Raw genomic sequence first — 23,579 nt, forward strand, 5'->3', positions numbered from 1 at the left:
GTCCTGAGGGTCTTGTTGACAATGCCCATTTCCACAGCGTCTGCTGAGCGGTCATTCAGTACAAGTAGGGCTGAAACCAGTGTTGTGCATGAACGCGTTCAAAAGAACGTTCATTTTTACGAGAATGATGAACTGAACGCAACTTAATTAGAAATAATGAATTTGAACGGTGAACACGTTCATATTATCTGGGTCCGTTTCCATTGTATAATTGTGTAGCACTGTGTTGGTAGTTTTCCTACTAGCTAGGTAACTAACAACGACCTGGGCTTCTTGATAACGGCTTACTTTCTGGATGAAAAAAAAAACTTCTGACACCTCTCTTCTTTTTAGGCGTTTTTTTCCTATCTACAAAGCACAAAAGGCTCTAAATATCAATGCTGAGACCCAACGAAATACTGATATGAGGCTTTATTATTTCCTGGCGTATTTAGTAGCTTACCGTGTCATACTACTAGCAGCTCTTTTTCTACAAGTCCAACTTCATGAAGTGTTTCTTACTGCCACTTCAGCCAATTAAATGACAGCATCTTGTCTCGCAGGCTCGAGGGCGCTTAGGAACTTGGAATTGTATTTTTCAGTTTTCTGGGCGACGAACATAGTATTGATAATAATATGAATGAGTTTGCAAATATATTGTGCAAAATATTTTTTCTCAAATTAACAAATTGTCTTTCCCAAACTTTGGTCTTGACTAGTCCCTATGAACCCTATGCAAACCTACGCCCTTGCACTTCAGCCAATGAAATGACAGTATCTTGTCTCAAAGGCTCGAGGGTGCATTTGAAAATGTGGCCATTTATTGGTTACTCTTCTGGGCAACGAAAATAGTATAGATAATAATAGGAATTAGGGATGCACGATATTGAATTTTAGCCGATATCGGATATGCCGATATTTACAAGCTCATTTTGGCCGATTGCCGATGCCGATACCGATATATACACCTCAGCTTTTTAATTATTGAAAAGTCTCTCCTGCACTATAATTAATTTGTTATTATGCTAGGGTATTGCTGTAAATACAGGACATTACAGACTTGATTTGTATCATTTTAGAAAAAGACATTCACTCATGAAACTGAAATGGTTTAAAATATGACAGATTTATTTATATTTTCACGTCACAATTTTCATACTTGAACAGTACCTCCTTGAACTTGAACAACTACACTTTGGAAATGCAGCTTGGCTTACTTGGCAAGCTAACGTTGGTTAACTGACTTACAGTTTAATAACGTCCCTTCTAGGATTTGAACTTGAACAACTGCACTCTGGAAATGCAGCTTGGCTTACTTGGCAAGCTAACGTTGGTTAACTGACTTACAGTTTAATAACGTCCCTTCTAGGATTTCTAGACTAAACTATTGCCAAGTTAGCTGTATAAATTCCATATATGGAAAAGTAAGCCATGTACAGATAGCGTGGGCTCGTGACATAACGTTTCACATCGCATCAAATGAGGCATCATCAACTTTTCTGGTGTCACGTAGCATGCTTGGTTAACTTTGCAAGCTAACCTTGGTTAACTGACTTACAATTTAATAACGTCCCTTCTAGGATTTCTAGACTAATCTATGTAACGTTATTGCCAAGTTAGCTGTATAAATTCCATAAATGCAAAAGTGAGCCGTGTAAAGATAGCGTGGGCTTGTGACATAACGTTTCACATCCCGTGAAAGGAGGTATCATCAACTTCTCTGGTGTCACGTAGCATGCAAGCTAGCAAGCTAGTGTTGTCTAGCTAACACCGTAACTTATTAACGTCTATTAGCGCGACAGGTAATGTTGTAAAGCGTGGCACGCGGGTAGTCTGCATCTATGCATGCAACCTACGTTATGGCCAAGCTGCATCTCCTCCTCCTTCTCCTGAAAAGTTTTCGAACAAATAGGCATTTTGTCATCATCCTCTGATACTGTGAAGTAGGCTACTGCCACACAGCCGACGCTCATAAACATTTGCTTCGCGTGCGCATAATTTACACGTCACCTTATCGGCCAGGCATATCGGAAGAAATCTTTCATATCTACAGATACCGATAATTAGGTTTTGAAGCCGATATCTGCCGATACCGATGTCTTGCCGATATTATCGTGCATCCCTAATAGGAATGAGTTTGCAAATAAAAAATCCATTCAAATTAACTAAATATTGGTGGGGCAATTGTGTCTATCCCAAACTTTGGTTGTGACAAGTCCCTATGGACCATATGCAAACCTATGCCCTTGCTTTAAACAATGCTCTCACTCTTGCCGTTACGTATTCATATATATATATCAGCCCATAGACATCCTTACCAGTGTTGCCAGGTCTGCGGTTTTACCGCGGAATTGGGCTACTTTTGAAGTGTTGCAGTGGGCTGAATTATTTGTCCGCTGGTTTGGGTAAACCAATTTTGCACGGAAATTACATGAATATCTTTAAAAAATAAATCCATTTTTTAAAATTAAAACATTTATTTATCCAAATCCTACCAAACTGACTCCAGATCAACACATACACATATGGACATGATGCAAGCTGAAATTACTTTAATTCAGTATACTGGTCTATTGTAACTTGCCGGCATAGTCGCACCATAATGCTGTGCGGCGGGCGCATACTTTTCTGTGTGATGCACTACCGCTCCATGGCCATGTCAAGCTTAAAAGGCACCGGGTGCCTAAAAGAGCCCGGGTGACGTAATGTTGACTTTCGAACGCCTCTTGAGTGACAGTTACTATGCCAACGTTAGCATTACGTAACCCGGTCACCACGTAGCCCGGCCACTTTTTAGCTATCAGTCTCAAGAGTCGTTCGAAAGCCATCAGCTACTTTTTAGTCGCTTAATATTGTGCCTAAACGGACACTAGGCACCTGGACACTTTTTAGCTATCAGTTAGAGAGTCTCAAGAGTTGTTTGAAAGCCATCAGCTACTTTTTAGCCGCTTAATATTGGCTGCCGGTCTTTTGTAAGTAAGCACACATCAACAGGTTTCGACGCTAGCATCAATATTGCTAATAGCAATTCCTCCTTTTGTGCGACAATGTGTCGGGGTACATAGTGTCCGTTTAGGCACAATATTAAGCGACTAAAAAGTTTTAGCTACACCTGCCTGCTGGTATCCTGTAAGTGAGCAATGTCCGCTAGCATGTCAAAGCTAGCAATCCCCCGTTGTTCTTAAGTAAAATGTTGTGCAAACAATGCCCTCTTTTGTTCAAATGTAATTGTTGGTGCCGTCAGATATGTCTTAAAATCACAACACATTAAGGACTTTCTAAATGTAAGCACAACAACAGATGAATAGCTTAAAGCTAACTAGATAGCTCGTAGCACTAGCACGAGCTAGCTGATGAATTGTGCTTACTTTGATACTATAATAAACTAGCGAATCAACAACTTTCCTACCAAAGTCAAACATCAAGCACATGGTTGTTTTGGTTGGTTTATTGCAGGTCAAATACAAGCAAGCTGGTCTCAGGTAGCGAAGTACAATGTGAGATGCTCTGAAGTAAATCGCATTATGAGGAATTTAATTCAGCGCCAGGCAGTAGAATCCAAAAAGTGCCCAGGTGACGTATTGGCGTTGGCATAGCAACTGTCACTCCTTGCCTAAGTAGTAACTGATCAACGTTTAAAATACTCCTCTTTTAGGCACCCAGTGCCTTTTAAGCTTGACAGCCACACATGCATTAGAATCTAGAATTGTGACACTGTATTTCATTAAGTAGTATATAAGAACTTGATAATTGTGCTCTGGCCCAAATTATGGTGTCCACTTGATATTGCTCTGCTGCAGAATAGCAGACATGGTTTTGCAGGATGATGCAGGGCATGTTGGGGAGAGAAATGACTGTTTATTTGTTTGATTGTTTACGTCTGTTCAGGTGATGTGGTACACATACATGGGCGGCCACTTCCCAGGCCCCTCCCGCAGCTATGGGCGGCCTCTTCCCAGGCCCCTCCCGCAGCTGCACATGCCCAGGTCCGATGGACTCCCTGACCATACACCAAAGCCCAACAACCAAACGGTCTCTCCAGCCTCCGCCATAAATGACCCGGGCTTCAGTGAGGATGAGTGGGACCGGATGCTGAAGCTGCTCCACTGGCCCGGACCAGACCGCCAGATTACCGGATTACACGACCACCAGAATAGCACCAGTCCGGACCACTCAACCTTCGTTATTAATGACCTCAAGGGCAGTTACTATGTGGGGGAGGAGCTCTACGTCACAATCGTAGCCAAGGACTTTACCAAAACTCCAAAAAGCTACGGAGGGGATTTATTCCAGGCAAAGGTTTTTTCAAACAAATTAAAGGTAATTTTATGTATTTATTTGGCATCTATGCAGTTCAGCTAATTTCATTATTTAGTTTAATTTAGTTTCCACAGATCTGTTATTGGTTGATAACAGCATGAGGGGCACCAGGCCTTTATATTCAAGAATTACTTGAGCACTCATCTCACTCACCATACCCTTTCTTATTGCAATAACATAGGGAAAACTGCATGTAATAGTATAGGTCAGTAGCCTACTCTAGCCAGGAGCAAGCTCTGCAAGTACTTGGGAGCGTTAAGGATAGCCTCGCTGAGGGTCTCTATGAGGAGCTTGGGATCTGTCTCCGCTGTGATATTATCTCGTCCATACAGATGTATTGGAACCGCTTTGTTTCCCTATGACATTGACATTGTCCAAATGAGCTCTCTCCTCCTGCATGAATCTCAACTGCCAATCACTCAGCTCTGCTGATCACCATGCCTCCATGGCACTGGCTAATGTTATGCCCTCTTCCTTTAACACCTGTCTGCGAGTGCCCTCCTTAGCAGCATGACCAGGGACTCATCCCTCGACACTCCATAGTTCCACAAAGCAGCTTCCTCCCTCAGTCCTCCCTGGGTTGTCTCCCCATTGCCCTCACCATAAATGACACCCGAGGGACCAATGCCCAGGAAGCGCACAGTTCTTGATAGATGAGTGATTGTTTACTTTACTTTCCCCCCTGGATGTTAGGCCAGTGTGTTTGGAGAGGTGCTGGACCACCTGAATGGTACCTACTTGGCCCGGTTCACTCTGCCGTGGGTCGGCCTGGCGTCGGTGGCGGTCCGCCTGATTCACTCTAGCGAGGCTGTGCAGGCCCTCCAGCGGCACCGGAGCACAGATTCCAACCGCTGTTTCTTCACTGGCTACTACGTGGGGAGTAACCCCCAGGGAGCTCGAGTGGAGGAGAAGGTGGAGTGCAACGTCAAGTGGGAGGGGTTGGTGCTGAGCTCCAAGAAGGACTGCTGCTGTGAGTACCATGATGCCAACACCAGGCTGACGTGGCAGTGCCTCAAACCCCCAACTCTGCCATGCAGCGCCCTGATGGACCACTCCATGGGTGGCTACAAAAATCACATGACAGCCCTCGAGGAGGTCCTCTTTGACAGGTGAGCAAGAGTGTTTGGTATTTATTGAGATGCTATGTATCATTTAGGTATACAGTCCTAAAAGGCACAATATGCAACAATTATGCTTCAGGATTAGGGTTAGGATAAGCAGTTTAACCTTAAAATAACAGCTTAAAAAAAATTGGGGCACTACAATGACTTTTAATATGGAGAATTGCGTCCGTGCCAATGGCATAGCAGGGTCGATAGGCATATAACTGCGTTCTGTAGTTTTGCCTGCCGATGCCCGCCGACCTGACTTTGATTACCTTCTGCCGATCTAGTAAGTAGCTTATTTGCCGTCTTACTTAGTCTTGTGTTGCACATGATTGATGTTTGACTGTGTAAGGACAGTCGTTGAGGAATTAGTTTGTCATAATGTCAAAGTCAGCCCATTCAAGAGATTTCGTTAGTTTTAGCTGCTAGCATACCTTTAGCGAATAGCTATTAATCCTTAATGCACCTTTAATGTAACCAAGTGCATATTGAACCTATGACCTTGGTGCTGTGAGAGTTAAGCTGCAGGATGCTGAGTGCTTTGTCTCTCCACAGTCAACATGTGAACCGGTGGCTCAAGGGGGATTCAAGCTTAATTAGAGTCATGGCCTCCAATACAACCATTGGTATGTTTTTCAACTGTCTTTGGAACTGACTGCAGAGCCACCCTGGTGCAAAACACACACACACCGACGCATACACATAAACTCACACATGAAAACCCTCACGTCATGCTCCCATACTGTCTCTCCTTTAGGGTCGATAGAGTCGTGTAAACCTGGGCTGCCCACACCAATACCAGCAGGGTTCTACATGAACGACGTCTGGACGTCGTTTGTGTGTGCAGCCCGTAATTTTGCAGAGGATGACGCGACCCAGTGTCTGAAGAACAGGCACATCTACATTATGGGAGACTCCACCCTTAGACAGTGGTTTGACTACCTCATCCTGGCTGTGCCAAGTAAGACACACAAATATCACACTGTGCTTCTCACAGGAGAAGATTTAGTACTCTCTTTGTAGACATTTCAGGGACTAAACTGTGTAAATGAAAACTAAAAAACACCTGAAACAGAATGCACTGGAGTATGGGCAAACCTTTTTATATTATTTTTATCTTCATATTATATATAAATATTATTATCATCATCATGGTTACATCATTGTTATATGATCATATAACTGTCTAAATTATATTTTGAAATCAGTAAATAAATGTATCTTAAATCCTTGACCAACTCGCTGTTGTTTTTTCTCACACATATATACAACTAGCTGTTTGTCCATCAAGCAAAGGCGTGGTTATCACACTCTGTTGTTTCTCACAGCTCTGAAGCGTATGGACCTCCACGGCGTGTACCATTCTGGGCCCCATATGGCCGTGGACGTGCAGAACAACATTGACCTGCACTTCCGCTCACACGGCCTCCCTCTGCGCCTCCCCAAGGCCCCGGTGGTGTCGCTGCACTACATGAGCAACGAGATCGATGGCATGGCCGGTGGTCCGCACACCATCGTCGTCTTCGACATGTGGGCGCACTTCACCAACTACCCGCTATCCTACTACGCCTACCGGGTGTCGCAGGTCCGCCGCGCGGTCGTGGCGCTGCTGAGGCGGGCACCGGAGACCAAGGTCATCATCAAGTCCGCCAACACAACAGGGTACAAGGTGAGCACTGGGAGCAGCCTTCTCTTACCACATGCATTAAATACCACAGTGGGCAGTTTAGACTCACAAGTAATTGTGTGTTTCCATATGTGTCTGTCTGTGTATGAGTGAGTGTGGAAGTGTGTGCATCCTTGTGTTTGTGTATGTACTGCACTGTTAGCAGTCTTCTCTTACCATATGCACTGGACCTGGCAGTTTAGACTCACATGTGAGTGTGTGTCTCCTAGTGTGTCTAGGCTGTTGAACTCCAATGTCCATAACCTTGGTGAGTACCCAGCATCAGCATAAAGCATACCTAGGCTACTTGCTACTGGGATAGAAAATGGATGTCAGCCTCTCTGAAGTCCTCCTCCTCTGTTTGTATCTTTGCTGCTCATGAATTATTACCAAATTCCCTAATGATGTAGGTGCATGAATAGGCGTGAGAGCATGTGCCCCTATTTGCTTGTGCATGTGTGAGTGTGTGTTTATCTGACAGTGGTACTAAAAACAAACACACCCATCCAAAAATATATGCAACCTTCACTCACACCCACTCACTCTGGGAACATTTTACTTCTTTATTTGGATTTGATAAATAAGTACATATCACTCACATTCACTCATGAACACACACACACACACACACCTGATGTGACATACAGATGGAACAGTTCAGGGCTCTCTAGAGGAGTCTCTGGGCTGCTGTACGCTCATCTTATTATGTGTGTGTGTGTGTTTGTGTGTCTGTGTCTGTGTGTGTGTCTGTGTGTGTGTGTGTGTGTATTTTGCAGAATATCTATAGCAGTGATTGGTTCCTCATGCAGTTCGATCGAATGCTGCAAGAAGCGTTCCGTGGTGTGGGAGTTTATTTCCTGGACGTGTGGCAGATGACCGCCTGTCACTACAACATAGAGGACATCCATCCTGCCCAAATTATTGTTAAAAACGAAATTGACATACTTCTCTCCTTTATCTGCCCCAAGTAAGGACACTACCTTTCCTCTTACCCCCACTACTGCCCCTGATTCCAGATTGTCTCTCTGGTCCACTCAGCAGTCCCGTCTCCAAAACACCCAACGCACAGCGGACATAGGAGCATGCAGGCTGAGGTACTACTACAGGACTCCAGGCCTGTGACACCCTGACGTAAAACACAAAGGCCATGAGAGACAATATGGAGTTAGATTAGTTTCATAATTCACAAACAAACGAAACACGTTTCAAACCAACGAAACGCGAGTCACAAACAAACAAAACGCGATTCAAACAAACGAAACGCGAATGTATTTCATGTTTCACAAATGTATTTTGTGATTCACAAATAAATGACACCATGACATTTGTTTGCAACCCGAATAACACAAGTTACAAATCCCTGCATTCGTTCGTGTGGATTTTTGGAACTTTCCGAACGCACGCAGTTTCACAAATGCATTTTTGTTTGAAACGCGTTTCGTTGGTTTGTGAATTATGAAACTAATCTAACTCCATAAGACTGCAACTCTGAATCCAGTATCCATAAATGCCACAACAGCCTGAACTAACTAAACAAAGAACACAAACATCAGCTGGATCCTGTTCCAACCTCTAAGCGTGATGCATCACTGTGCTATTGACTATTCATGCAAGATATACTATTTACTGTCCTGTGGTGCGGTGCGGTGTGTACTGTAGTTCCTGTTGTCAAAAGAAAAAGCTACCTGACACTTGAATCTGGTGAAGCTGAATCTGGTTAATGTTCTACAGCACCTGATAGGCTACATGCATGTGTTGTACCTCACTTTTTGATTACTTAAATTACTTTGGATGAAAGCGTCTACCAAATTACTAAATGTAATTCTAAATAAATGGAAAAATAGTTTGAGAATTGAAGTGTGTGGAATATTTGGACTGGGAGTGAGTCTTCAACTTTCTTCACCATAATGTAGAGGATATCATGTGTAGATATTTAAAAGTCCACAATTTCTGGATTACTCACATAGAAGAGAAATAATCCGTTCTCAATATGATACAGAATCTTTAAATTGGGTAGTTCAATTCTGTGGGTATATTACATGTATTTGCACTTGTTTTTTTGGGGGGGTGGGTTGGGGGAGGAGAAGTCTGGATGGTTTCTGGGGAAATTAAGATAAAATCCTGAAATATTGGTTCTTTCTTGACCTATTCAACATTGTTTATTTGCTATATAATAGAAAACACAATAGCATATTGATCTTATGATGTTAATGATCAGAACAGTTATCTCCTAATTTATTAGGCCTGAGGGTTTTTTGATGAGGAAAGGAAGAGGATACCCTGTTGGCCTGTTGATCACATTAGATTAATGATCAGAATTGATTGGTAAACCTCAGTCAAGGAAGTTAGCCTGCTTGTCTTTGCCGATGTTTCCTCCACTCAAGATGACAATGACGGACTTCCCGTGGATGATCTCTGGTACAGAGTGGAAACGGCACGCATGATTTCCTCGTCAATAACCAAGACGACTTATATGCACAGATGCGTGTGTGTGTGTGTGTGTATATATATAAATTCCTTGAAAATAGTAAAGCAATAAAAGAAATACATATAAAATAGAAAATATGTTTAAACATTTAAAGAAGTCTTTCAAACATTTCAAATCTGCATTCAAACAGCTTTTTCTGTAATGCGTGTTAAAAAGAACTAGCTGTAGGCCTACCGCGTAATGGATCCTAATATGACCAACACAGAAAGTGAGAGAATGAGCAAGAATTAAGTGTAATAAGATGCTTTCTGTTACAAGTGTCTGGCCACAAACGACTATAAAAGTTTGATGTATATCTCATCCTGAGTGAATGCAAGGAACTATAGTTTGTGAATGTGGCTTCATAATAGATATATATTATTGTGCTAAATTTGAGCATTTTGATATTTACATGTATAAGCAACAATATGAGCTTCAATGTGTAACTGCAGGCCTATTGGCATTTATTTTCTTTGAAAATGTATGCATGTCTATACAAAATCTATGAATATTTGTTGAAAGCAAGAATATGTTTGAATACAATACTAAATGTAAAGTAAACGCTACATATACGTAGATGTACACATTTTGACATCTACAATAGGACAGGGGTGCACACTAACAAAACAATATGTTTGTTATAAACAACTCACATTACAGATATATAGGATTACAGCTGTAGAAAATACAGTATAAACAGATTGGAATCCTTGCTTGGCCGTTGTCCTGAGTGTACAGTGCAGTCAGATTATAAACACTGCAGTCATGATAACTCAAGTAATGATCAGTGCAGTCAGATTATGAACAGTACAGTGAAGGCGGCACAGGTGTGGAGCAGGTGCTAGGCCTGCCTCTGCAGCTGGGGGCTCCCCTGGAGGACTCAAAATGTCAGAACAAATTCATAGATTATTTTATAAACATTATTCACTCCTTGAAATTAAAAATATTCTAGAAGATTGTGTATATTTTTGGCTTCTGTTTCTCTGTTGAGCCCTCTGCTCCTTTGACTCTCTGGCCGCTGTAGCTTGTTGCTCCCTCTGGAGCAGGAGCCTCTCATACTCCTCCCCAGTAATGACTTGGGCCTCAGATGTCAATCTTATCAGGACAGTGTTCTGGTACTGAACCCGGGTCAGGACCCTTTGCAAGGTCGGGGGGGGGGGGGGGGGGGGGGGGGGCATGTCAGAGTAGGTTGGAGGCGGGGAGTAGTTGTGGGGGGTGCAGAGGCATTTTCTGAGGAGGAGGAGGATGGTCCGCTGGTGGTGGCAGTGGTGGTTTGGGCTCTGCGGCCAGAGGCGGCTAGTGTTTATGGCATCCCAGTTTAGAGGGAAGATGCCACACTTCTTAAACCCCTCCACCACAACACCCCAGTCTTTAAGCCACTGGGACGGGTGGCGGAAAGCTTTGGCAAATTCTGATCTATTGACAAAGTTAGAATTATTGACGTGACAGAGATTGCCAGGCACCGTGGCAAACCCTGCTTCAAAGGGGCAAAGAATCCCACGTCCAGCGGCTGCAGGGCATTGGAGGTGTGTGGTGGGGGATGCAGGAGCACAACACCCTTCCTCCTAGCCGCCTCAACGACAGGTGGTGTTAGGTGGGACTTGTGCCCGTCGAATATGAGGAGCAAAGGGCGCTCTTTCCTTGCATGGAGGAGGAAGGGGGGGCCTCCTCCGGTGTACTGGCCCCCAGGGAAGTGTTAAGAATAGATGATCATTGGTGGAACATCCTCCCCAGCTGCGTTGAAGCAGGCCAGGACTGACACATGGTATCTCGTGGGGGGCCAGAAGGAAGGGGTGTTTTGTCCCCCGGTGTGCCAGCACCTTGCACCTGCTCTTCTCCATATTGAAACCTGTTTCGTCACAGTTGTGCACCTGTGACGATTTGTCCCTCACCCCATGCTCAGTTATAGTTGCCTCGAGGAGGTCAAAGTACCTTCTCACCGTCTCCATCGTGGCACAGCAGGCCCTAGCCGGGTCAATGTGCTCTGGTGTTCTTATGCTAAGCACAGCCACGTGCCTCCTCTTAACGCAATACCACCACTTATTTCCAAGTGGTGGCTGACCTTCTGGTTGGCTCCTCTTCTTCCTCACCGCGTTGGCATTTGCCAGGAGCTGGGGATTGGTGAGTGGGAACCCGTGCGCTGCACAGTACCGACAGTACTGGACCAAAGCTTCCTCGTCAACTGCTAGCAGTTGTCGCTTGGGCCCTCCAAGGCTGCCTTGGGTCACCCGCCCACTCCCCCTGTCCCTCAAGGCGTTACGAGGGACATGGAAGACCCGACTTTCCTGGCACACTGGCATGCCTGCAGCTACCTCCTCAAGTGCCCGCAACATGTACTCATCCTTCCATAGTCTGTTTTGTATTTTTAGCTGAGACATTTTTGTAATCATGGTTTAAAATGGAAAAGGGAAGGTCTAGCTCGTACTACCATTAGTGTTATTATCATTGCTATTGTTGTGGTAATACTGCGTTAACCGATGGAAACATTGGCGCCACTACGAGAAAGGTGTTTTTAAGACCGTAGTAGTAAATAGGGAGCTAAATATCGGCTTGTTTTTAGCATTCAAATCAATTTTGAAATATCTCGTGACCTGTACTACACCAAGTAATCAGCACCTAAGCTCAGTAGGGACGTTGGCAGATGAACGTTAAAAAGCCGTTGGAGATAAAGCTCATCAAGAAATAGTTTTTACATCGAACCAAATTCTCTTCACAAAATCAAAGTTCTACTATTTGTCTCATGCTGGTTTGTACATGCAGTAGTACAACACTATCTAATACACCTCAATACGCTGTATGTGTGCCATATTTGGTACAAAGATAATTTAAATACCCTCTTTGGGCGGGGGGCTTAAGTTTTCGGAAATCCGGGATCCTGGTTGGCGGTCAAATTAATATCTAGTAACACGTACCCCGCAAGGGAGCATTACGATACATTTAAGAGAACATATTGCTTTAAGAATATAGTAGTAAAATGTATATTTCCTGAACACAATATTAGTTTGTTAAATCAAAAGGCCAATAAATATTTACATTTTAATCTAGTGCAATTAACTTCTACTCAGCACCACTTTTTACAGTGTACCTTGAAATCAATTTAACAGACATATACCATATTTGTAATATCTAATTTCTGTAGAAATGAAGGTACGTTTCTGCTGAATGGTGAAATGGTTTTATGTTGTACATTTAAATGTACACAGCAGCAACATTTGTAATTTAGACAGAACAATACAGTACATTTTAGGGTAATTACGTGGTTGTGACATTATGGTTTTTTCCCATGATTTTTTTTTATATATATATTTTCACAGTAAAATGGTGTGTTTTCTACATAATATGACAGAATAAATTAAGTTTTGAACTGTTTCTTGATGTAGGGTAATTAAATGTATTTACTAAAGTGATATACTATTTTAAACAAATATTTTGAATGTTTTACTGCTTAAATTGTTAGTTACATGATTTTGCCCTGCCTCAGAAGCTACCAGACTGGATCGAGCCTCACTGGATGACAACACTGAAGAGGCTTGGTAAAGACCCAGCCCATAAGGACTTCAATGAGACTGATCTAGTGGCGCTACCTTAGGATCATACGTCCGTTTCACTCCAGGACGTCTCTAAGGCCCAGAGTGTGGGTGTGCCTCCTGTTCCACTTCAAAACGTCTTTGAGGCCCAGAGGGTGGACCTCACTTTGGCCGAGGCGGCCCACCATCTAGATGTGGGGAGACAGGAGAGTGATCGTCTCTCCCCTGTGAAGCTGGTCACCTCTGATAAGCCCTGCCACTCAGGAGACAACACAAGAAGAAGAGACCTGCCATGAAGGTTTTTATACATCACCAAAAATCTCAGTATTGTGCCTTGTCTCTGCTTTGTCTGTACTGTGTGATCTCATGATGTTATTTTTGTTTGGTTACAGCAGTTTTGGATTTGCTGCTTGGGCAGGCATGTTGTGCAGCTTGTCTCCGTCAACTAATTAGCTCCTTTTTTTGTTTGATTTCATAATTGACAAATTCTATAATAAACATTATATTTGCATCAGATGAATGTCTAGAAGTTTGTTGTTTGATGACTGCTTTAAATAATGTGTTAACACCTAATTGTTTACCTATGATCTGAATGATCAAAAACACCATTGACAACCTTGTCTTGTGGATAATATAAGATATACCTGTTCAATTTAATGAGGTAGTGCACACTCAAATTTGTTTGTTTTTTTAGCTGTAAACTCAATGCTATAACTGTACTGTGATGAAACAACAATGCTGGCGTTCATATAGAAAATATTACCATTTTTATTAAAATTAACATTTTATGGGTTGAAATGGCTCAAATCAGTCCTGAACCTTGCATGGCCAGTGCTGACGTAGAGTTGACTAGTAAGTACATCGCTTTTGTAAGTTTAAATGCGGTGACATCATTATAGTTTGTTGACAGTACTACTTTGGTAGTGATTGTAATATGTCGTGGGAATGCAGGAAGATCTTGCATAATCAATGCTTGGAGTTTGTCAGAAATTGTTTGTTTTTTTTTTGTCCACCAGCCTCTTGAGGATTGACCACAAGTTCTCAATGAGATTAAGGTCTGGGGAGTTTCCTGGCCAATGGACCCAAAATATCAATGTTTTGTTCCCCGAGCCACTTAGTTATCACTTTTGCCTCACGGCAAGGTGCTCCATCATGCTGGGAAAGGCATTGTTCATCACCAAACTGTTCCTGGATTGTTGGGAGAAGTGGCTCTCGGAGGATGTTTTGGTACCATTCTTTATTCATGGCTGTGTTCTTAGGCAGAATTGTGAGCGAGCCCACTCCCTTGGCTGAGGAGCAACCCCACACATGAATGGTCTAAGGATGCTTTACTGTTGGCTTGACACAGGACTGATGGTAGCGCTCACCTTGTCTTCTCCTGACAAGCTTATTTGCAGATGCCCCACACAATTGGAAAGGGGATTCATCAGAGAAAATGACTTTACCCCAGTCCTCAGAAGTCCAATTCCTGTACCTTTTGCAGAATATGAGTCTGTCCCTGATGTTTTTTCTGGAGAGAATGGCTTCTTTGCTGCCCTTCTTGACACCAGGCCATCCTCCAAAAGTCTTCGCCTCACTGGGCTTTGCATATGCACTCACACCTGCCTGCTGCCATTCCTGAGCAAGCTCTGTGCTGGAGGTGACCCGATCCCGCAGCTGAATCATGTTTAGGAGACGGTCCTGGCGCTTGCTGGACCAAAACATCCTCCGAGAGCCACTTCTCCCAACCATCCAGGAACAGTTTGTTGATTAACAATGCCTTTCCCAGCATGATGGAGCACCTTGCCATAAGGCAAAAGTGATAACTAAGTGGCTCGGGGAACAAAACATTGATATTTTGGGTCCATTGGCCAGGAAACTCCCCAGACCTTAATCCCATGACCAGCGCTAGCGACAAAGCACACACACTCCCCCTCGCCCACCACCTCTATGATGACATGTGTGACAAGTGGATGAAGCGCCCATCCAACACACAGCCATACGTCCACCTCACACTCACCACTGAACGTGAGGACTACAAAACACTGGGCCTCGACCTTCGGAAACGCACCAGCGCTGTATCCCTGCCTGCCATGGCTGACACAGGGTGCCAGAGCTGCCTGATCGGCGTCAGGGTCGCCCAGCAGATGGGCCTGAGCACAGAGGACCTTCCCGTATCCATGACCATGAAGGCCGCAAACAATGGGGGAATACGGATCCTCGGGCCGCCATCGCCAGGTTCGCTGGTGACAGCAGCAACGCCAGATCGCGTACGTGACAGACACTTCAGACCGTATATTCCTTTCCCGGGCAGCCTGCGTGGACCTGGGCATGATCTCAGACATGTTCCCAACTGTCTGGGAGGTCAACCTGGCGACCTCGGACCCGTGTGACTGCCCACGACGAGCGGAGCCTCCGCCCAGGCTAACCACACTCACCATGCCAGCCACGGAGGCTTACAGGGAAGCTCTACGGAAACACCTACTTGGGTTATACGCTGAGAGCACATTCAATACATGCCCCCACCAGCCCCTGCCGAGGGTGTCTGGCCCACCGCTTCGCCTCATGCTCGATGAGGATGCGACGCCAGTTGCTTGCCACACCCCCATTCCCGTGGCCATTCACTGGCAGGGTGAAGTGAAAGCGGTCCTCGACCAGGACATTCGTCTTGGCGTGTTGGAGGAAGTGCCCATTGGCACGCCTGTAACGTGGTGTCACCGCATGGTGATCTGTGCGAAAAAGAACGGCAAGCCACGGCGCACTGTATAGACTTCCAAGCCCTAAACAAGCATGCACTCCGTGAGACCCACCACACGCAATCCCCCTTCCACCAGGCAAGACAGGTGCCCAGTGGGCACGCAATACTGTATTCAACGCCTGGAATGGCTACCACAGCGTCCCGCTGCATGACGATGACCGCCACAAGACGACGTTTATCACCCCATGGGGGCGCTACCAGTACCGTTCAGCCCCACAAGGGTACATGGTGTCAGGTGACAGTTACTCCCGACGCTATGATGGCATGGTCGCGGACATCGGCAACAAGACCAAGTGCGTGGACGACACATTGCTGTGGGCTGATACGATTGAAGAGAGCTACTTCCAGGCGATACAATGGCTGGACATTTGTGGCAGAAACGGTATCATCCTTAACCCGGAAAAGTTCGTCTTCGCCACACCCACGGTGGACTTTGCAGGCTTCACAATCACCATGACTGACGTACGGCCATGCAGCCGTTACCTGGAGGCGATCCGGGATTTCCCGCGACCACGCACATCACTGACATCAGGTCCTGGTTCAGACTGGTCAACCAGGTGGCCTATGCCTTCAGTATGGCTGAATGTATGCAACCATTACGGAAGCTTCTGCAGAGTGGGGTGCGCTTTGAGTTGTCTCCGGAATTGGAGGACGTTTTCCATGAGTCGAAGCAGGCAATCGTCCAAGAGATTGAGCGTGGTGTCCGCATCTTTGACAAGTCCAAGTCAACGTGCCTTGCCACGGACTGGTCAAAGGAGGGCGTCGGTTTCTGGCTGTTCCAGAAGCACTGTCAGTGCACGCCGGTCAGGCCCTTCTGCTGCACTGACGGATGGAAGGTGACCCTGGTTGGCAGCAGGTTCACACATGCAGCCGAGTCCAGATACGCCCCCGTAGAGGGAGAGGCGATTGCAGTTGCTGACGCCCTGGACAAGGCGCGCTACTTCGTGTTGGGTTGCAGGGATCTGATTGTGGCAGTCGACCACAAGCCGTTGCTTAAGGTCCTTGGTGACAGAGCACTCGATGACATTCCCAACCCCTCGCTCAGGAACCTCAAAGAGAAGACCCTGCGCTATCGCTTCCGCATCATACATGTCCCAGGCATGAAGAACAGGGCCGCGGATGCCATGTCACGCAGGCCGGTTGCCACGCCATGCCCGTCACCAATGGATCTTCCGGACGACAGCGCCGCCACAGTGACTCACCTCTCACCCAGCACACACGCGGATGTCCTTTCTCTCATACGACGACATTGAGGAAAGCGACCTGACCTGGTTCGCTGCGGGGCTTGAGTCGCTGCGGTCCGTGACATTGGACCGCGTCAGGGAGGACACCGGCACTGACGGTGATATGCGCACATTGGAGGAGATGGCAGCAGACGGCTTCCCCGAGTCGAGGACCGGGATGCCGGTATCGATTCGTGGCCTCGACCAGTACCGCGAGGACATTACCTCAGCTGACGGGGTGGTCCTGTACAAGGATAGGTAAGTCATACCGCCCTCACTCTGTGGCGAGGTGCTGAGCGCCCTACCAGCTGCCCACCAGGGCATCTCCATGATGACCACCCGTGCAGAGTCGTCTGTGTTCTGGCCAGGCATGTCGGCCGAAATCTGCACCGCTCGGACTGACTGCGAGCACTGTCACCGGATGGCACCCTCACAGCCCGCAACGCCGCCGACCCCACCCATCATGGCCGTTTACCCCTTCCAGGCTGTGTGTTCGGACTTTTTCATGCACAGGGGTGTACACTACCACGTGACAGTGGACCGCTACTCGAATTGGCCAATCATCTCGAAGTCGACAGGTGGCGCGGCAGACCTCATATGCCACCTACGCCGGGCTTTTGCTACATACGGGACACCTGAGGAGCTTGCATCGGACGGGGGGCCAGAATTCACCTCCGCCGAGACCAGGTCTTTCCTTCGCAGAAGGGGGGTGCACCATCGTCTCTCATCGGTGGCATTCCCCCACAGCAACTGCTGCGCGGAGAATGGGGTGAAGACGATGAAGAGGCTCATCACTGACAATACAGGCCCGAAGGGCGAACTTGACACAGGGAGATACTGCAATACCGTAACACACCGGACCCCGACACTAAGCTATCCCCGGCGATGTGTGTCTTCGGCCGGCCTACACGCAACTTCATCCCGATTACCCCTGGGAAGTACAGGCCGCACGAGACATGGCGTGAGACGCTAACGGCGAGGGAGGAGGCCCTCCGCAAACATCACATCCGCACAGCTGGTGCTTGGGCAGAGCACACCAAACACTATAGGCCCCTGAGACACGGCTTAAGAGTTTGTCCTTAATGGATTTTTTTTTTTACTTTTACACTTTCACTTAAGTAAAAAGCTTGAGTTGATACTTCAACTTCTACAAAAGTATTTTTAAACCCTAGTATCTATACTTCTACTTGAGTAATGAATGTGAATACTTTTGACACCTCTGCCTCTAGGGTATTGGACTTTTACTTTGGCATCGTTCAAATGTTCGTCACGTGAGAACAAGGCAACAGTGGCGCTAAGTTCCGGTATGCGATCAGAGGCGTAGCGCACGATGCGAGTCGCCTCACCTGGTGAATGAGTCGCAAATTGCATCACTTACAGGCAGGGGCGCGGGCGCACATAGCCTACTATAAACGTGGTTGAGACTCTTATTAAAGCTCTTACTTATTCTCACAGAGACAAAACAAATAGCTACACGGTCAAGCAATCTCATTTATTTCTTTAATGAGACAAAACAAATAGCTACACGGTCAATCAATGTCATTTATTTCCTAAATTACGTTTTACGAATCCAACTTACATTACCACTGCACACTCACAACTAGGGTTGGGTACCGAGAACCGGTACCAATATGGCACCGGTTCCATACAACCGGTACCTACCCGGACCGAAATGCAACGCAGATTTCGGTGCTTCCTTTCGGTGCCTGAGCCGATAGAAAAAAACAAATCATGCAGCTAAATGAACAAAACTTCCGTAAAATGTTGTCTTATAAACAGGAATTATTTCAGGCGGCAACATCAAACACGGAGGCTGGTTCCAAAACAGTACAAAACTAGTGATAGCTAACGAGCAGTAACGTTAGTGGCGTCGATCTGTCCGAGTACGATCTGTATACTTTTTTGGGTTGCTAGGAGATTTCGTGGGGCACATATAAAACTGCTCCATCTCCCAATGTAAACTCTGGCCTGTGTTGCTCACGCTCATTGGTGATTACATTGCAACAGTCTTATGACAGCGAAGAGCAGGCAGCCTTGCACGAAAGGTAAACGTCAAAAGTGTGGCTGTATTTCGCAAAAAAAAGATTCAAACAACGCGACGTGCAGCCAATGCAACAACAAAATTGCGTGTAAAGGGGGGAGAGAAGGTAAGAGGCAAAGGCAGATCAGAAATAGCACACTGAAGACTAAACGGAAATGCCAGCAGCCCTAAACCTAAACTCTTAAAGGGGCAGTACACATTCACGAAACCAGTGGGTTTAAATAAATGCAAACAAAATAATACATTTATGACTCTGAAGGCAAATATGCTCATATTTCTACAAAAGAATAACTGAAGTGTGAAGCTGTAGTGTGTGTACAGAGTGTGTTTTGTATTTATTTAGGGTTATTTATTTAAGTATACTGTAAACAGTTGTTAAAAGTTAATATATTGTTCATAGTTTGAAGTTAAAAGGTTTGAAGCCAAGTGTTTTGTATTTATAGTATACCTTAAACAGTTAATATGTTGTTAAATTTGAAGAAAACGTTTTGCCTTGGCAATAAATAAGCCTTTAAGGTCGTCAATCGTTGTTTTGTGCGATTTAAAAAAAGAAAGTATCGGTTCTGGCACCGTTTAGGCACCGGTATCGTTTTGGAAGTATCGGTTAAGCACCGGTATCGGAAAAAAAAAACGATACCCATCCCTACTCACAACCTTACAGATAGGCTAATGTATAGAAGCTGTACTAGCATTTGTATTCAAAGTTTACACTTTAATCTACCAAAGTACTCACTGTTTAACAATAAAACTTCCACAAGTTACAGATTATCTCCGTACAACATTTACAACACTGGCGCGCGATGGCATTTCTTATTAGGGTGAATTCAGGTATATTGGGACAGCATAAGGTAAAGGGATTTTATTTCTGCCAGGAAAAGGCTATATGGGGTATGAGCAGAAGTAACATTGGCAGCGATAGTGGTCATTAGTGCAGATATGATATAGGTATATGCAAAGTGCAGATGCATTACAGGTGAAGGTAGCAATAGAAGTTATGAATGAGGTAAGAGGCATGATAAGATTTAAGTACAATGAATATGAGGTAAGAGGCATGATATGATATATACAATAAATATGAGGTAAGAGGCATGATACGATATAAATACAATGAATAGGGACAACAATTTTTGTATTTGTCTGTGTTACCGACTTTCAACCACGTGACTTGTTACCGACTTTCAACCATGAATGAGTAAGTCTATTTCTTTCAATAACTTTTAAGAAATAAATGACATTGCTTTCAACCGACTTTCAACCACGAGAATGAGTAAGATCTTTAATAAGTGTCTCAACAACGTTTATCGTGACTTGTTACCGACTTTCAACCACGAGAATGAGTAAGAGCTTTAATAAGAGTCTCAACCACGTTTATAGTAGGCTATTTGCGCCGTCTCAAACACGTTTATAGTAGGCTATGCGCCTCAAGCCTTTTTACCATGGCAAGTAAAAAGAGGAAAGTTGACAGTGAGGGCAGCCGCTTTCAGGAGAAATAGTAATTGCAATATTTCTTCTCTGAAAATCGAGGCACTTGTGTTTGCCTAATTTGTCAAGAGACGGTTGCCTTATTCGGCATAGCTTATTTGTGTGAGCAGATATTCTCTGTCATGAATTTAAACAAGAACCGATTGAGGTCAAAAGTAAGTGACTCCCTCTTACGTAACATTTTACACATCTCAACCAGTGCCGTCAAACCTGACCTGGCCTGTTTACTGAAATAAGATCTCAGTATCACCGTTGTCATTAGTGACAGCAAGTAATGTTTCTTGGTCAATCTAAAATTTTGTGTGTTTTGAACAGTAACATCGGTCACTATTAACAATGAAAATCCAAAAGCAAAGTTAATATATGCACTTGGACTTATGGCATTTGTTTTATTAAACTGTTTAATTAAACGATTTGGCTATAACTGTTGATGCTATATACTTAGATAGATGTGACATGAACTATTACTTTCTGAATGATCTTGTAAAAGACCTTGCAAAATTCACAGACACACACAGCATTACTTACAACTCCTGTTTAAAATGAAGTTCATGAAAGTTAAGGTATTTCATGTTGTTTGTTCACTGTTATCTGACTCCAGATATGAATGAATGGCATAATTGTGTTTTTACAGTTTTTCAAGCCTGCGTGATTGGCTTATATTTGGTTACACTGCCATTTGAAAAATAAAGATAATTGTGACAATGTAAATTGTGTATTTTTTGCATGTTACTTTTATGGTTAAAATATGTACGAAGGGACGATTGGCCCCCGAGCATCTTCACATTATCATATCTGGCCCTCTGTGAAAAAAGTTTGGACACCCCTAACATAAGGCCATAGAGTAACAGACATATTTATATAAAATGTATTATTTTCATCAGGTGATAGACGTTAGTCCATGTTATTGACTTCTAAAAAAGATTTTCATGTAATGATTGGCAGTGGTTAGACCCAAGTTTTTTTCTGTGTGATGTCAATCAAAGACAGTCTGAAAGAATATCATGACGTTTGCAAAATCTGTTTTTCAGGCTCAGTTCACAACAAAAAATAATGACATTACAGTGACATTACAGTGTCATTGCCTGTTTCTCTCTTTCTCACACACTCTCACCCCTACCTCCTCTCAGTGTGTGTGCGTGTGTGTCCAGATTAAAGGTCCACTGTTTGACTGACTAAGGCACATTGTGGTCTCGTGCTTACTGTATCTGATGGGAGGTAGTTTGTGATGGAGCCAAAGCATTCTATTCGGCATGAGAAGGGCTGGAGGCATGGTTATATCCACTTGGGTGATATCACAGTTACTTTAACTTTTATCACAATTACTTTAACTATTATCACAATTACTTTAACTATTATAACTATGGCAGTCAATTACTCAGGTACTGCTCTATGGGATACATTCAGTAAAAAAAAAACAAGAAAAAGAAGAAATGCCCCATGATTTGCAAATATGCACACCCTGCTTTACAAATACAAAACACACATCTAAAACAAACACAATGTGCTTCACCAATACATGTCTATTAAAAATCTAAAATGTAATATAAATGTGTTTTTTACAAATAAAAATTCAACTTACAAACAAATAATGGACAGGTTTTAAAACAAAGAAAGTAAATAATAAACCACAAATTTCATGTCTGTATAATCGGTTTTACAAGTGCAAGTACGCAACAACCACGTGGGGTAATGCAAGTGGGGTAATGAAAACTGTTAGTTTTCTCCTGGTTGCCATGGTGACTCTTAGTATTGGAGCTCTATTGATGGCTTTTTATACTATTTGGGCACGCGCTTAACTCTGAGAGAATATACTCAGAGTTGTTTGAACTAACTAAGATAAAATGCACTAGGACCGAACACTCAGGGCCTGATTTACTAACATTGCGACCGCAGCTTCTGGTTCAGTAATTGTAGTATTGCGTAGCTGGTTAACCTGTACCGTAAGCTTAATCTGCGCCTTTGCCAAAGCGCAATTTACCGCGGGGGGGGGGGTGTGTTTCAAGGTTTTCCAAGTTTCTGAAAATGTTCATACTTGTCATAAGTGCAGTGCATTAGAATTTCTTACTCAAAGCGCAATTTACCGCACAATGTTTTTCCGCATTTTCCGTGGTATTTATCAAACCAGATCCGCACTGGGCTAACTCCGTCGTTAGTGTTATTTAGCACACCGTTAAAAGACGGGAGAAATCGCCTGCATGTTACTGCCACCATGGAGATTTGAGGAAGAGAAAACGAAGGTTCAGCGAAGAGGAGATAGATATATTTCGCGAAGTAACAGCGGACATTAACCTTTTACAAGGAAGGTACAATCACTGCCCTTGATTTAATGTGAGCGCGGTTATATTGTTGTTCTGCTACCGATGCTGTGTTGGGTATAGGTGTCATTATTCATGGCTGTTGGGGATACCCTCCATCACCTACAGCGAGATGTTTAAAAGATTATACACGATTATAAAAAATATGCTATTGGGTGGCATTAATACATAAACTGTCTAATATAACAATGTAGATGTGTACATGGCGAGATTAATAATTTCTACAAGGGACATGGGTTCACTACAATATATCCCCACTGAAACAAATACATTTACCAAGTAGCCAGGCCTCTCCAAAATCCCTGTTGCTCAATCTTGGATAGATGGCACTATTCCGGAAGATAAAACTGTCATGGACAGATCCAGGGTATTTGGCTACCACGTTATTAATGGTCATGTTGGCATCACATATGACCTGGACATTCATTGAATATGTGTGCTTTCTGGTTCGGTAAATGTGTTCGTGGATTGAAGGTGGGACTGTTTGGATGTGGGTGCAATCAATGGCTCCAATTACGTTCGGAAAGTTTGCAATTTAAAAAAAGTCCTGTAAAAAAAGTGCGCCGTAGCAATGCGTCGAGTACCTGGGTGAATATTTGGCTGAGTGAAGGCTGAGATATACCAACTGCTGATGCTATAACTGTTTGAAATGATCCGGAGGCCAATATTTGCAATGTTGCCAGGAGTTTAACAACTGATGGAATGGAATATGA

The 23,579-nt window shown here is 44.2% G+C and overlaps 1 protein-coding gene across 1 annotated transcript in view; it reads left to right on the forward strand.

The window, feature by feature from the left end:
• LOC308368824 (NXPE family member 3-like) overlaps positions 1-8,042 on the forward strand; it is a gene marked incomplete at its 3' end in the record, with an annotated part of 66,245 nt that extends 58,203 nt beyond the window's left edge. Inside the window, exons 3-8 of the mRNA XM_080843090.1 lie at positions 3,868-4,299; positions 4,993-5,408; positions 5,961-6,031; positions 6,163-6,366; positions 6,734-7,074; positions 7,848-8,042. Of these exons, the coding sequence (XP_080699216.1) occupies positions 3,868-4,299; positions 4,993-5,408; positions 5,961-6,031; positions 6,163-6,366; positions 6,734-7,074; positions 7,848-8,042 (1,659 nt within the window). The remainder of the gene's footprint in view (positions 1-3,867; positions 4,300-4,992; positions 5,409-5,960; positions 6,032-6,162; positions 6,367-6,733; positions 7,075-7,847) is intronic.
• Positions 8,043-23,579: the final 15,537 nt, after the last annotated feature.

Source organism: Sprattus sprattus (genome assembly GCF_963457725.1).
Source record: "Sprattus sprattus genome assembly, chromosome: 8".
Classification (NCBI taxonomy): domain Eukaryota; kingdom Metazoa; phylum Chordata; class Actinopteri; order Clupeiformes; family Clupeidae; genus Sprattus; species Sprattus sprattus.